The sequence below is a fragment of the Pantherophis guttatus genome, chromosome 6 (assembly GCF_059756535.1).
Source record: "Pantherophis guttatus breed Tessera chromosome 6, ASM5975653v1, whole genome shotgun sequence".
Lineage (NCBI taxonomy): Eukaryota > Metazoa > Chordata > Lepidosauria > Squamata > Colubridae > Pantherophis > Pantherophis guttatus.
In genome coordinates this window covers 54,001,517-54,011,702 of record NC_142068.1, presented here as the reverse complement: position 1 = coordinate 54,011,702, position 10,186 = coordinate 54,001,517, and the positions used below count along the sequence as shown (strand labels likewise).

The 10,186-nt window shown below is 35.9% G+C and overlaps 1 protein-coding gene across 3 annotated transcripts in view; it reads right to left on the bottom strand.

The window, feature by feature from the left end:
- Positions 1-904: 904 nt before the first annotated feature.
- FHIP2A (FHF complex subunit HOOK interacting protein 2A) overlaps positions 905-10,186 on the bottom strand; it is a 37,526-nt gene continuing 28,244 nt past the window's right edge. For 2 of the 3 annotated variants that reach the window (XM_034440209.3, XM_034440208.3), the window contains 5 exons: positions 7,980-8,070; positions 7,189-7,332; positions 4,728-4,868; positions 4,312-4,415; positions 905-4,222 (listed from right to left, as the gene is read on the bottom strand). In XM_034440209.3, coding sequence (XP_034296100.1) covers positions 4,117-4,222; positions 4,312-4,415; positions 4,728-4,868; positions 7,189-7,332; positions 7,980-8,070 — 586 coding nt within the window. In that variant the 3' untranslated portion in view covers positions 905-4,116. Of the gene's footprint in view, positions 4,223-4,307; positions 4,416-4,727; positions 4,869-7,188; positions 7,333-7,979; positions 8,071-10,186 lie in introns of those variants that run through there. The other variant, XM_087872928.1, reaches the window with a different exon arrangement.

Sequence of the window (10,186 nt, the reverse complement as noted above, 5' to 3'; positions counted from 1 at the left end):
CTCTATTCAAAAAAGATGTGGGTAAATGTGGTGGGTGGGGGGGACCAATAAAACTTGTTTAAAAAAAAGAAAAAAAGAAAAAAAAAGAAAAATGAGGTTGCAAAGAAAAAAACTGGTGTGTGCGTGTGTTCCTAAGGGATATATATAAGTCTTCAAGCTTCATAGATTGCCCATAACTGGTTTTTCAGAATGGAACTTGCAGTGCCTATCTGACTTTTAGCTAGTATAGTCTCAAAATTCTTCTCGGAAAAGTATCCGAGTCTGGACTTCTAAACAAGTCTTTTATGTATGCCTCAAGTGGAAAACATTATGAAGTCATTATGAAGTATGTACTAGACATGATTTAATGGCAGCCAAATCCACATGCTTTTTGTACTGATCCATAATGGTTTAAATATCAGTTGTTCCCAAACAATTGTTTGAGAAAGCAGCTTTTAATTAAGGGGTTTTATGCAACCATCCATAAAATGAAAGTTCTGTAGAACTGTGTCATATGGAATCTCAGTAAAATATTTTGAAAAGGGAGAAATTGTGCTATATGAAGAAAAATTATATAAGAAAGTACAAAAGGTCAATTGTTGATTTGTTTTCCTGGAATATTCAATCTATGTACTTCTGAGTGTGTCAAAACTCTATACTTCATGGCTGCTTTATTCCCATAAAAGCTAAAAGGTAAATAACAAGATAAACCAACATTTTGGTCTTTTATACTTATTCAGAAAACCATAAGGCTAATCAGGGCTGCCACCAATATCTGCAGAGTCACCATCTTTCTAGGCCCTGAAAGTGAGAGGCTGGATAGACAAACCAAAGGTATGAAAAGAACATCTTTTTACTTCTGGCTGTCCCTTCTCCATGCAAAGGGGGAAACGTTCAGACTTCTTCAAAAATAAACAGTCACTTGTTTAAATTACTTTTTTTATTTTTATGAATATCCCTTTTGAATCCTTCATGCATATTTTCAACATAAAAATCTTTCAACTAAATCGTCTGACATAAGTTATAATTGTTCTAAAATGTGGTAATTCCAACAGCTCCTCAAGAATCTATTAAACTTTGGCAAACAGTATCATCAGACTAGGCAAAGTCTAGTAGGGCTTGATGAACATTTTACATTTGATGAATTCAACTCATGGCTGGATAAAGAGAAGTTTTCATAGCAGTAGGCAACATGGCATATGGTTTATTAATCATAGCTATGCTGTTAAATAATAGTAATCCAATCTTTTATCACACTGAGAGACCAATGAAAATATAGTGTTTGCATTGTTTGTGTCAAATAAGTTAAATGAGGATGTTACTTTATGACTGAAAAGAGATTCAGCAACTCCTAGAAAGCTGTCATTCATTTTAAAAGAAATACCATGATGATTGTACAATATTGGGATCTTTTTCTTGGTAATACTGTAAGCAAATACTAGGGTTTAGGATCCATTAATATACAAATATACATATGTAAACAGGTAATGTACAACCAGCCTGAAATTGTATCTTGCATCACAACTCTGAAATTGCACCAATGAACATAGTATGAGAATGCTACAAAGAAAATATACTATTTACTACACCAATACACTTATAATAATAGTAGCTTAAAAAGAAAGAGCTATCCTACTCATTCTCTCATGTTATTACATATCCAACATCAGAAACTAAACTAACATAGATATAACAGAAAGATGAAAGTTTCCTTTATTTACATAACTGTGTATCTAGGATAAAAATTAAATTTCAAATCATACAATTCCAGCTTTCTTCATCCATTCACGTATATAAACAATGTTTTATCCGAAATGGCAATAAGTACCAAATAGATATCTCTAAACTCTTTAACCCTAGTGGTAAAACTGTAGAATGTATTGTATGTTTATCTGTGTGAATAATAAATAGACATATACAAGTGTATGAACACACACAACAAACACTCTCTCTTCAGGCTGAGGGTTGTCATAATAAACGTAATTCAAACAATTCAAGGAAGAAAATAACTAGCCTTTTAAAAAAAAGTGCATGGAAATAAAAACATTTAAAAGATTAAAAGAGCTCCATTTTGGAAGGAATTCAATCTGTTTTTATAAAAATAAAATGTTTCTTCTAAAATTTATGGATACATAAAAACAACTCAATAGATAGAGAATGCGAAAAGCTTTCTCTAGCTTTGAAATGCATATTGTGCCAAAAAAATCCTTAACAGTAAGAGAATATATGAAAATTTTGGTTCTTTAATATTTCAGGAATTTCCTGGCAAAACGAACATATTTATACTTGGTGGATTTCCTTAATGTGTATGGCAACACAATTCAGACATTAATTGTAATGCTTTAGAAGACATGAATTTTAATATTAGATATTTTATATAACCTTTCTAATAGGAAACAAGACATTCTTTCTTCTTACTCTGGGGCACTTTGATTTCTGTGTACTCCAGAATGATTTATCTGGACAACATGGACTATACTTTTCAGCTAAAAGTACAATGCCAACAATGCACAAAATGGCTAAAGCATTCAAACAGACAGAAGAACATTACCCAAAATTTAAAAGCGTGGCTAATTTGCATGCATTTACTCAAATTCCACTATATTTAAAAGATTTATATTAACAATCTGACTAAATTACTTATACCTGTATAAGTTTTAAAATTATTTCCTGAGTCTATCTTTTTCTAGCCAAATTCAACAGCCAAATTCACGAAGAAAAACATACCTCTCTGAATGTGAAGAGGAAGCCCTATTAGACAACTTTTAACATGATTTTAATTATCACAGTGTAAATGTCTGTATTTAAGTTATTTAAGTATAAAGTTCCACTTTTCTCTAGCAATCAGTGTTTGTTCCTGGCAAATTTCTGCAACATTATACCCTGGCAGGTATTGGTTTTAGTGTTATTCCCTCCCCCACTATCCCAAATTTACATCAATCCAAACAATATCTGAAATAATTAGCAAACATGTAAGGAAATTATTATGAAGGAAAAACTTTAAAATTAAATACTGAAGACTTAAAAAAGAAAGAAAGAAATATTTTGGATTAAATTTGACTTTGGTGTACTTATAGTGTAACAAATAAAGGAAAAGTGATATAAAGGGATCATTTCCACCCATGTAGTAAGTCTATCAATCCCAACTCTTTTACATGGACATCAAAACCAATAAAAATATTATAAACGGTAGACAATCTACTTATTCTTATTTTTCAATCCATGGAAGATCAGAAGAGATGAATAATAGGACCGCTTGGGTTTCCCATCTACCCTGGATTATTTGGTGTGCCAAAATAAAGAGCTCTCTACTCTCTCTGACTTGTAATGGATTTCTGCAAACATTAACATCACACCTAGAAGTCAATTCATTTGTAACAGCCTGCAAGGATTCTGAGTAAAATAACTTATCAATTATCCCTTGTGGTAGATAAGCCTTTCAAATTAGCTGGATAGTAAAGTAATTTAACAGCACAAAACCTGTGAATTTTCAACAATAAACAGGCACAAAATATGTCTCAGTGAAACAATCATATAAAAATTATATGTAGCATAATAAAAGATAATGAGTAAGTATTCAAATAAAACCTGTACTAAACTTGGCATCAATAGGGAGAAAGTATTGAAAGAATGTGAAAGATAACGGGGGAAAAAATCTCAACTTTATAAAGTTTGAAACTTCTTGGGTTTTTTCCCCCAATTGCCTGAAATATTTTAAAACACTAATCACTTACTGATTTTTATATAAAGAGATAAAACACACCTTAGCTATGACACAAAAACTATTATTTAAAGCCTATGAAGCCTACTATGTGTATATATTTATATATTTAAAAATTCCTACTTCCCAGAAAGTTATTAAAAGAAAATATTTTAGTTAAAGTCCCAATTTATATAACTTCTGAAGCTGAACTTTTTTAGCTAGAGTCCCTTAGGTTGAATTGATGATACAATGTCTGTTTTGCATTTCCAAGTTGCCATTGCCAATGAATGAAAGCACTTCTACAATTTGAATGTGTTCCATGTAAACTTTCCAAATGTATGCCAATGTTTTGCTTTTTTGCTTTCTTGCCTGGGAAAATTTATTAGCCATTTCTCACCGAAACACTACTTAATTGTGAAGTTTTTGATTGCTGATCATGGTGCTGATGAAGAGTGGTATTTCACAAACGCAATTGCAGCCAGTTCTTTACAAAATTCTTCTAATACTATCACACCTTCAAGTAATGTCATATGGTCAACACTGTAAAGCGAAGACAAAGAATAGATTTTAAAAGCCATACAACATCAGTAGAAAACAATCTGTATTTGACTGGTAGTTAATATACTTACATAGGCCCTTCAGGTTCTAACCCAAGAAGACGTTTCCTGACCAATAGAAGTTTAGGTGTGAAATCAGGTATGCGCTGAATCCGCACCATGAGATCCCCAACAACCTGTATATCATCCACAAAATATTGAACAAAATGAAGCAAAGAATCAGTGTAATTATATGGATCTGAATCTGGTGATAAGGTATCAAAATTCAACTTTCTAAAGTACTGTACATATAGTCATATGTAGGCTTCATGCAATTCACATGGATCCCAGGAACCCTAACAAATTCCCACTCTGGTCCATCTGGTGAAACTGCATTGACAAAATGATGAACATTAACAAGAATAACAGCTGCCTTCCATTTTCAATTGCTCAGCAGCAACACCATTCACATATACACAACTGTGAGACTGATCAGACGGCATACTTACCCTAACAATTACTGAAAAAAGAGAACGGCAGCCATAAGCCAGATTTACATAGGGATCCAAAAGGTATTCATGAATATGTGGATGTGGAAACAAAGAAAGCTTGGACAATACAGATGTGACTTGTAGATTGACATCATATGGCTGTGGGGTAAAAAGAAAAGAAGACATTTCCCCAATATACACATTCATTGTCGCAGATATCTGAATTTCAGCAAAAAAATTACTAGCTCTGCTTTTATCCCTATGCAAGATTTACAATTGAGTAATTTTTATCAACCATGCAAGCACATGGCTTTAATTGTTTTGACACACACACACAAAAAGCCATTATATTACTCAAAGAAAGCCAATGGCTGAGATTTCAGTTTCTGAAATTTCTTTAGGACAATAATTGGTTTAAAGTTATCAAACTGTAAGCATAAAAGGGACTGAAGGTATACAATGGATGGATTATTACTGTTTAGACTATGCAGGACAGAAGGTTTCTATGTGTCCTATTTAATACACCAGTCAACTGTCATCTACCCTGTTTACCCGAAATTAAGACATCCTCTGATAATAAGCCCAATCGGGCTTTTGAGCGCATGTGCTGAAATAAGCCTCCCCCGAAAATAAGCCCTCCTCAAAAATATTTAAATGCAGAGCTGGAAATCAGGCAAGACGGCAAGAGGAGCCCCATCTTGCTCCACGCGTTCCAAAATAATAAGACCTCCCAGAAAATAAGCCCAAGAGCTCATTTCGGGGTTCAAAAAAATATAAGACAGGGTCTTATTTTGGGGGAAACACGGTATACTGAAGATCATCTGTGGCGACTGAGAAAGTCTTATGGCTGCTCTTGTAATGCTACCAGCAGGCTGAGTGCAGCACAAAGAATCTGTATTTTCTTTCTGTCTCTACTTCTGGTTCTTGAATACATTTTAGCAAAAGCAAGGAAAATTATCATTAGGTAAAGCTCTCAGAAATTGGGCTGATGGAAGAAAATAATTTTCCTAATGTACAACCATTCATTTGTTTGTTAGCATGCCATCTCCTGTCCATGGCTCAAGAGAACACTCAAATTCCAATGTTATTATATTAGCAACCCTGTAAGAAAGATTGTGTTTAGAGATAGTAATTGATCACTGAAGTGGTATAGGGTTTCCTACCTACGCAGAGGGTTGGACGAGAAGACCTCCAAGATCCCTTCCAACTATTCTGCTCTGTTCTGTTCTATTCTATTTCTATGCTATGCTATCTATACTTATTATAATGGATTTTATTTTGTAGCAGCAAAATGTCAACTTTACCCTTTGTTTCACAGTTGTTATAGAACAGTAAGAGAGATTCAATCCTGCAAATACTGAAAGCAAGACATTTTCAGACTATGTGGCTACACACAGATTGCTTAGAATTTTCTGAGAAATTTCAGTTACATAAAAAAACTGAAAACTTTGTGATTAGCAAAAAACTATTGATATCAACATATTGGGATAAGCCTCCAGAGGATGTTGGCTTTGGAACAAGAGAACATGCATGGAACACATGGCTTAAATCTGTAGTCAGGAACTATCTTGCACTTAAGAAATAAAGCACTTTTTGTAAATTTTAGATAGGCAAAATCGTGTAATTTGCAAGTTGTAGATATAGAATTTCAGTTTCTGTGTAAAAGAGAATCAGGAAAACCATCAGTTATTCAGTTCAAGAGGCCAATGCTAATGGATCACCAGCCATATACAATGTTGTGTCAGAACACTGAAATGGCATTTATGGATCCACAAAGCAGAATCTACATCTGCAGGAAACCACCATGGCATGCTTTATAACAGGAGTCCCCAACCTTGTGGCCCACTAGTGGGCCGTGAGAGGTTTTCAGACATGCTTCAGAAATGGCCAGAGTGCATGCACATCTTCACTTGTGCGAACAGTGGGCGAGCGTGAATGCACTCCAGTTAAGTGAGCAACAGGCGTGCTTCCTGGCCACTTGCATGGAATCATACCTTCCCCCCCGCCGTTCGTAAATCCGGAAACGTTGGGGAACTCTGCTTTATAACGTTAGTAAAGACTACAAAATTGTTTTATGTCAATAGAATTGCATTCAATTGTAAATTGTTCACAGACATATTGTTAAAATAATTAAATCAAGTTTTTCATTTTAATCTCAAATGGGGATATCAGAATATTTCGTTCTGATTTAGATTAGCATTTTAGGTTTAAAAGTGCAGCTAGTTTCCCTTATTTTAGTATAATCTAACATACTGACAATTTATACTGTCCTCTCCTTTTAATCTGTTCAGATTCCATGATTCTTAGCTCTTCTATTTGAGGGGAGGACCAACTCTCTAAATCTGAGTTTATGAACATTCAACAATTTTCAGGTATACAAAATCACTCTCTGCAACTGTACTAATTTCCCACCAATAGATATGTTGTGCCTAAAAAACAGCTATTTTACAAGAGGAAGCAGCACAAAATGCAAATATACCTGATCCAGAATTTTGCCCATTCTATCAAAGAGAACTTTCAAGAAATGTCCTTCAAAGAATGCAGCTTCTAAATTGCACTTTTCCAGAGATTTAGGAGATCCTGGCCATTCCCATCGTAAGCATATGGAACAATAATCCCGAAACTGAAGAAGGAAACATGTGATTACTAATTAATAAGTTAAAGAAAAAATATTAACTTCAAGAAACTCTTGAATAATCAGCTACTTTTTAAAGATCCCTTTAAAAAAATCCTAAAATAGCAATAAGCAAGTCTGTCTGTCTATCTGAATTACAGTATCCCTCGCAGAATATTGTAAAAATCACTGTGAATTTAATTGATAAAAGCTTTTATTTTTTTGTCAGACTACAATTATATATTTAAAAAGTACACAACTAAAAATACTATACCGCAAGTATTATATATGAAGAAAAATTAAGGTACTAATTTGAGGCTATTTGAAAATTTCAAAACATGTAACAGTAAATTTCATTCTTTATTTTATCTATCAAGCAGTATGAATTGAAGCAGTATTTGAATATAATAGAAGTGTACGTTAAAATGCTATAAAATTTAATGTACACCATGTCCATTTACTACTCAAATACTGCTTCAATTCATACTGCTTGATAAAATAAAGAATGAAATATACTATTATGTGGTTGCTGGTTTTAAAAAAATAATAAAGTAAACTGTCACATAATTATGTAACCAAGTAAAGTTGGCTTCCGCCTCCCCCTTGTCTGAAACCATCGTATTATATATAAAATAGCATTTTCTGTCTTTGCTTACCTGTCGATGGGCATCTCTGAGGTAGGTATCATAACCTGTTCCTTCCACGTGGTAGGAAGATTTGGCTTCATCTGGTACAAGACAGAGAAAACTGCAAAGATATATAAAACAAAGATACATAAAACAAATTCTTTCTACGCCTTTACAACAATGAGCAACTCAAATACTATTTAACTTATGCTAGTTACATGAATTGCTGTGGAACAGAATACAAAGAAATCTGTTGAGGCCTTTCATTCAATCTGATTACAGAAATTTTGAACTTCTGGAAAATAATGTTTAACCCACTCCTTGTTATTTCAGTCGGCAAAATATTTATTTGTTTTCTGTCCATCAATTTATATGCCCTTTAGAAAGCAAAACCAAAAATAAATTTTTAAAAAATAGAAAAAATTGGTATCATGCCATGATCAAAAGAGCATTTCATACATTTCATTCACATACTCATACACGCTATTTTAGGTACACATATGCACAAATGTTGAAGCCTGTCCTTTTCCTTCGTTTTCTGTTAAAAGATAAATTTAATGCATTTTTGCATTTTTCCTTCATGTTTATTAAGTTTTCAATTGAAAATACCTGAAAATAATTATATAAATACAGCACTTACAAAACCTGCATTAATATCTTATTAAAGACTTCTTTCTAAAATCATGGATAATATCATTGTGTAATATTTACAAATGATAATGAAATTGGGCATTGGTCTTACCTTAAATGCCAGATTTCTTGAGGGGGGTGACATTGTCCAGATGAGGGTTATATCAGTCGGATCTGATGCTGGCTGAGTCATAACTTTTGACCACTCCCCTTGCTCCGCCCCTTTCATGCTCAGTTTTGACGAAGGAAGGCCACCAGAAGTATCTCCAACAGGAACCCCCGTTATCAGGAGGAAGTAATTCGGTCCAACGGGACAACTGGAAAAAAACTACTGAACAAGAACAATAAACTGTACAGGCACTGAGACAGAGGGAGGGGCTGGACAATGTCACCCCCCTCAAGAAATCTGGCATTTAAGGTAAGACCAATGCCCAATTTCCTTGATGAGGGTGTGACATTGTCCAGATGAGGGACATACCAAAGATTTGGCTGTCTCAAGGGCGGGATGTCGAAGGGCCTGGAGAGACCCTCGCACGATGCACCTGCTGCAAAACCCTCCTGCCAAATGACGCTTCAGCAGAAGCAAAGGTATCTATCTTGTAATGACGAATAAATGGCGAGGGGGTAGACCAGGTGGCTGCCCTACATACCTCCTCAAGGGAGGCCTGAGTTGCCCAAGCTGCTGAGGTAGCAGCACTCCTAGTGGAGTGGGCAGTAATGCTATTGGGAACAGGAATCGCCTGGGCCTGATATGCCGAGGCGATGCAAGCCCTGATCCATCTACCAATTGTGGCAGAAGAGACTTTGAGCCCTAGGGAGCCTGGCAAAAAGGAAACAAACAAAGCCTCTGACTTCCTGAAGGGAGCAGTCCTTTTGATATAAATCTTTAGGGCCCTCCGTACATCTAAGGTATGCCACCTTCGTTCCAAGGCATGAGAGGGCCGGGAACAGAAATTGGGCAAAATAACCTCTTGGGCCCTGTGAAAGGGGGAATTAACCTTGGGAATAAAGGAAGGGTCCAATCTCAAAATAACTGTGTCCGGCCGGAAAACACAGAGATCCTCCCTAACTGAGAGGGCTGCCAGCTCCGAAATGCGACGGGCTGAAGTTATGGCTATAAGGAAAACCACCTTAAGGGTGAGAAAGCGAAGGTGAACCGTGCGGAGGGGTTCAAAGGGAGTCTCAGTTAAAGCGTTAAGGACCTTGGGCAAATCCCAAGTAGGGTATCTATGAATCGAGGAGGGCCGCAAGAGCCTGGCTCCTCGCAGGAACTTTTTTATCACAGGGTGCTGAGTGAGTGGTCGGCCGGATGGACTGGACAAGGCCGTAGACAGAGCCGCCACATGTCTCCGAAGGGTACTATGGGCCAGACCACGGTCAAACCCATCTCTGAGGAACTCCAAGATCTGGGCAGGTGAGGCTGAAACAGGATCTATCTGCCGGGAACGGCACCACCTATAAAAGGCGAGCCAGGAGATATTGTAGAGTCTGACTGTGGATTTACGTCTGCAGGCTTGAACAATGTGAATCACCCTATCTGAATAATTGTCCTGCCTTAGACGGGCCCCTTCAAGCGCCATGCAGTCAGTTGGAGCCACTGAGGGTCC